This window comes from Colobus angolensis, unplaced genomic scaffold (assembly GCF_000951035.1).
Source record: "Colobus angolensis palliatus isolate OR3802 unplaced genomic scaffold, Cang.pa_1.0 Scaffold75, whole genome shotgun sequence".
Classification (NCBI taxonomy): domain Eukaryota; kingdom Metazoa; phylum Chordata; class Mammalia; order Primates; family Cercopithecidae; genus Colobus; species Colobus angolensis.
Window position 1 is genome coordinate 1,763,109 of NW_012121265.1, and position 5,479 is coordinate 1,768,587.

Here is a 5,479-nt window from a genome sequence, read left to right on the forward strand (position 1 = left end):
GCCCGCCGCCTGCCCCGAGGAGCTGGCCTTCGAGGCGGAGGTGGAGTACAACGGGGGCTTCCACCTGGCCATCGACGTGGACCTGGTCTTTGGCAAGTCCGCCTACTTGTTTGTCAAGCTGTCCCGCGTGGTGGGGAGGCTGCGCTTGGTCTTCACGCGCGTGCCCTTCACCCACTGGTTCTTCTCCTTCGTGGAGGACCCGCTCATCGACTTCGAGGTGCGCTCCCAGTTTGAAGGGCGGCCCATGCCCCAGCTCACCTCCATCATCGTCAACCAGCTCAAGAAGATCATCAAGCGCAAGCACACCCTGCCGAGCTACAAGATCAGGTGAGCGGGAGGTCGGGGAGCGGGCCTGGCTGCCGGGAACGCCGGCCTGGGCGGGACGCTGCTGGCTGCGTGGATTGGGAAGGGCAAAGGCTCCTTTCTGTCCTGGCGCCTGCTTCTGGGGTCTTCCCACCCTGGACAGGGCCCCAGATCAAGGCGAGTAGTGAACACTTACTTTGCTTCCGAACGGCACTGATAGGAGGTAGAAACCTTTTCGCGTGTTCGTGGGGACTCAAGGTGCTGTCAACGCGGGCAGAATCGTCTCCTTTTATAAGCAGCATATTGGAAAGGGAAGGGAAGCCTACCCTAATCCGCAGGAGTCGCTTCTGGGACTGTGGAGAAACTCTCCCTCTATGTGGTTGCTGCATTGAGGGCAGCCGCGTCACTGGCTTTGCAGCATCACCTTGGCCGCGTTGAGAAATTGTTCCTGGACACAGTACACGCGTGAAGGGTGTGCTTATAGCCCAGGTCTGTGCTCATTTGCCATTGCAAGCCACTTTTGCTTTGATGGTTTGACACCTTTCAAGGCAGAGGTGGTAGCTCTTGCAAAGGAATCCTTTTGTGGTTTTTTTGTTTTTGTTTTTGAGACAGAGCCTCGCTCTGTCGCCCAGGCTGGAGTGCAGTGGCGCGATCTCGGCTCACTGCAACCTCTGCCTCCCTGGTTCGAGCGATTCTCCTGCCTCAGCCTCCCGAGTAGCTGGGACTACAGGCGCATGGCACCATGCCCGGCTGAATTTTTTTTTTTTTTTTTTTGTATTTTTTAGTAGAGATGGGGCCAGGCTGGTTTCGAACTCCTGACCTCAAGTAATCCGCCCGCTTCGGCCTCCCAAAGTGTTAGGATTACAGGAGTGAGCCACCGCGCCCGGCCCAGGAATACTTTCCATAGCAGATGGGAAAGGAGTTGGGAGCCGGTACATAGTGTACTTTACATTTTGTATTAATGTCATTTGCCCATTTTGGGTAGATTGTAGAACACAGATCCAGACTCTGCCCATCAAGCATTTACTCTCTGTGACTGTAAGTTCCTCTCTCAAAGGACCTGAAATCACTGTGCAAATTGTATTTTAATGCTAGGTAGTGATTTTAATTTTTTTTAAACCTTCCAGCATCTGATGGCTTAAGGTTTGTAGTATATAGTTTTGAGTAGTATATAAATTTTGTTTTAATATTGTAGGAGTGGAAGGGGAAAGACTTTTTTAGGGCTAGAGGCGGAGTGGAAGGTGCTGTTTCTTTTGTAAAAAGCTGAATTTTTAATTTCTCTTTCTGTCCTTTAATTTTGTATTCACTAAGACATTTGAGCCTTTAAAATTTTGCCCTTTGTTATAAAATTAAGTCAGTCTTGTATTTTGCTTACCTAATTTTACTTGCCTTTTAGTGGAAGTTGCCTATTTCTGGATCACCAGTTTTCTACCAGTGTCAATTTTCAGGAGCAAGATAGTCCAGAAATATTTTGGGTTTGGAACGGATTATTGGCTTGTGTATGTGGCAGATGTACCTTACCAATTATGTTTTGTTTAGGCTAACAGCACAGAGTGACAGCTTAAAACTTGGGTGGCAGGAGAAATTTACTTTGTAATGGAAATATTTCCATAGATTTATGGAGGGTGGTGAACTGGTTGTTCACTGTGGTTGATTTCTGGTTCTGTGAAGTAGAATATACTTTATGAAACCTACTTTTAACCTCTGGAATATCAGTGACTAAATTATAACTGGGTTCTAGTGTTTAAGCAGCGAGAGATGTATATTTATAGCAGTGTGTTGCCAAAAAAGTCGTGAGAAAAAGTTGCTGGAGATTTTGGTATTCTATCACAACTTCAATTATGCTGTTTTCTGGTAGCTTTCAGTTAATACAGTTTGACTAGATTATTATTTTGAAATGTGTGGAATAGCCAATGACAGTGAGGTTACATATCATTTTGAGGTTTTTTTTAAATGTAGACTTGGAATTTAGGTAAACCTGAAATAAGTTATGAATAAGAGTTATGGAGGCATTGAGAAGTTTATTCCTTTGAAAAACTATGATCTGTATCATTGAATAACAATCATTTAAAAGTATGGCAAAACTGCTTTTCATTTATATCTGAAGGGATTTTTTTAAGAGCACAGCATGAATTTGGTTATGATATTTCAACTTCAAAACGTGAAGCATTAAATGATAATTTCCAGAAGTACACACATCTGTGCTATTTATACTAGATGGCATCTCAATGCTCAGTCAGCTGCACAGAGTATATCACTCAATCTGTAAATGTTTATAGTACACCTACTATATGCTTTTCCTTGTTGTAGGTGCTGGGATTTCAGTACTGAACAATACTTGAACTCAGCCCTCAAGAAGCTTAGAGTCTAGTGAGAATTGAATTAGCTATACTTAGTAATTTTTTTGTGTTTTTTGTTTGTTTGTTGAGACAGGATTTTGTTCTGTTGCCCAGAGCTGGAGTACAGTGGCAGGATTGCGGTTCACTGCAGCTTCGACCTCCTGGGCTCAAGCAATCCTCCCATCTCAACCTTCCAAGTAGCTGGGACCACAGTTGTGCATCACCACGCCTGGCTAATTAAAAAAAATTTTTTTGTAGAGATGGGTCTTGCTTTGTTGCCCAGGCTAGTCTGGAACTCCTGGGTTCATTTAACTGATCCTCCCACCTCAGCCTCCCAAAGTGCTGGGATTACAGGTGTGAGCCACCTTGCCCAGCCCTTTGTAAGATTTAAACTAGAGTGGGATTGATGGGGTTGAAGTAACTAGGAAGCTGGTTTTAGCTTAGTAGAAGAAAATAACAAGTATGACGATGATAAGGGCTGCCTTAGAAAGTGTTGACTTCTTGTCTGTGTAGCTGTTCTGTCCAGTGTTTTAAACTGGTGATGGGCCAGGTGCAGTGGCTCACACCTGTAATCCCAGCACTTTGCAAGGCTGAGACAGGCAGATAACTTGAGGTCAAGAGTGTGACACCAGCCTAGCCAACATGGTGAAATCCCATCTCTAGTAAAAATACAAAAGTTAGCTGGGCATGGTGGCAGGCGCCTGTAATCCCAACTACTCTGGAGGCTGAGGCAGGAGAATGGCTTGAACCTGGGAGCAGAGGTTGCAGTGAGCCAAGATGGCACCACTGCACTCCAGCCTGGGCAACAGAGTGAGACACTGTCTCCAAAATAAATAAGTAAATAAATAAATAAACAAACAGGTGATGGTGTGGGACTGATTCAAGTTTCAGATGAGAGAATGAATTACAATACATCTAAGATATAGCATACTTCTCACAGGGAAAATTAAACTATCTAGTGTTCATCTTTTTTTGCAGATGAGGAAATGGAGCTCAGAGTAGTTAAATAACTTGCTTAAAGTCACACAGCTTTCAAGTGGCAAAATCCAGCTCTAATAAGGCCAGACCACCTTTAAAAACACACACACACACACACACACACACAAACACAAACACACAAACTGTATTGTTTTTAAGTGATTGTTTTTTAAAGCGTGCCATCGATATAATAAATATGTGGGATATCTTTCCAAACTAACCTAGAACTCTTGAGAAGAGTATGACTATAAAGCTGATTTTTTTCTTAAATTGGTCATTTTAGAGGATCCTTTTAAAAGTAAATCATGAGGCTAAATCTTTGGGTACTGTCCCACATAGCGTTTCTTTTTTAATTGAGCAGATTGTATTTCCAAATAGAAGGTCTTGCTATTTTATCCTTTTTTGTGTGTTTTGTTTTTGTTCTGTTTTTGTTTTTTTATTTGAGATGGAGTCTCGTGTCACCCAGGCTGGAGTGCAGTGGCGCAATCTTGGCTCACTGCAACCTCCACCTCCTAGGTTCAAGCAATTCTCCTGCCTCAGCCTCCTGAGTAGCTGGGATTACAGGCGTGTGCTACCACACCCGGCTAATTTTTGTATCTTTAGTAGAAACGAGTTTCACCATGTTGTTCAGGCTGGTTTCAAACTCCTGACTTCAGGCAATCTGCCCACCTTGGCCTCCCAAAGTGCTGGGATTACAGGCTTGAGCCACCGCGCCCCGCTGGCTGAAGGTTTTCAAGGGCTAGCGAGGAGCCCTGCTCTGGCTCCTTAGGTACAGCCAGAATCGGCCCTTAACGTATGGATATCTGACTCCTGCAGGACTGGATCTCCACATGCTTGGAGGGATAAGCATCTATGATGTAACCACTAAGTAGTCAGAGGGCATGAGGAGTAACGCTGTTGCTGGGCAACCTGCTTTAGCTCCGTGGCTTTGGTTAAGGTACTACTCTATGCAAAATTCCTCGACGTCTTCCCTAATCCGCCTCCCCAGTTCTCCCTTCCTGAACACCAGGGAACCCACCGGCCTCCTTATAACTGAAGCAGTTTCTGTGTTACGGTAGCGAGTAGTGACCAAGAGCTTAGGGTTTAGTGTTAGATAAACCAGGGTCCACTCTGCGACCCCACGCAACCTCCCCAGGCTGTCTGCACCAGTGTTGGCATCTGTCAAGTGGGTGGGGGACAACAGTAATTAACTGCCTCATAGACGGACTACCGGTTTAACCAGAGACTGACGGCGAGTCGCATATTAATCTTCCAATCACTTGGCAAACTCATTTCACTCTGCATCTCTCCTCCCGACTGTCCTTTCAACTTCCTCCTCCCTGAAATTTCGAAGATCCACCTCGGTGGGAAAGTCATTCCGTGTGGCGCGCCCTTTCCCTGCGTCCCTCCTTCCCAGGGCCCACCCTCCGCGGACGCAGAGCGTCTGCCTGCCGGGGGGACGGCCGGTCCGCGATGGCGGCCTCTGAGGTAGTTGGTCCCCTCTCTCCGTGGGCTTGGGAAGGGTCCGAAAGGCCCGCTCGGATCTTCTGCGGTGCTGCTCGGAGGGAAAGCGCCGCCGCCAGCCGAGCTGTCACGGGCGCGAGTGGAAGAAATACACCGCAGGATGAGCGACGCCGCTGCGGAGGTAACCGCGGGGACTGCGGCCAGGGACGGGGGATGGGTGCAGCAGAGGATAACGGGATGGCCGGCAACCGGAACGCGTCAGGCCGGCTTCGCCGGACCTCCTTACCAGCCCGCGTCCCCAGCCGTCCTCCCAGATCCCGACCGCAGCTTCAGAAGCGACGGCCACGTGGGTGGCGGCGCGCGCCGCGGGGGCTGGAATGTTGGCGTTGGGGGAGCGCGGCTGGAAGGGCCGCAGA

The 5,479-nt window shown here is 47.5% G+C and overlaps 1 protein-coding gene across 1 annotated transcript in view; it reads left to right on the forward strand.

Moving 5' to 3' along the window:
- Positions 1 to 6: 6 nt before the first annotated feature.
- PDZD8 (PDZ domain containing 8) overlaps positions 7 to 5,479 on the forward strand; it is a 108,633-nt gene continuing 103,160 nt past the window's right edge. The window contains exon 1 of the mRNA XM_011927804.1: positions 7 to 327. Coding sequence (XP_011783194.1) covers positions 245 to 327 — 83 coding nt within the window. The 5' untranslated portion in view covers positions 7 to 244. The remainder of the gene's footprint in view (positions 328 to 5,479) is intronic.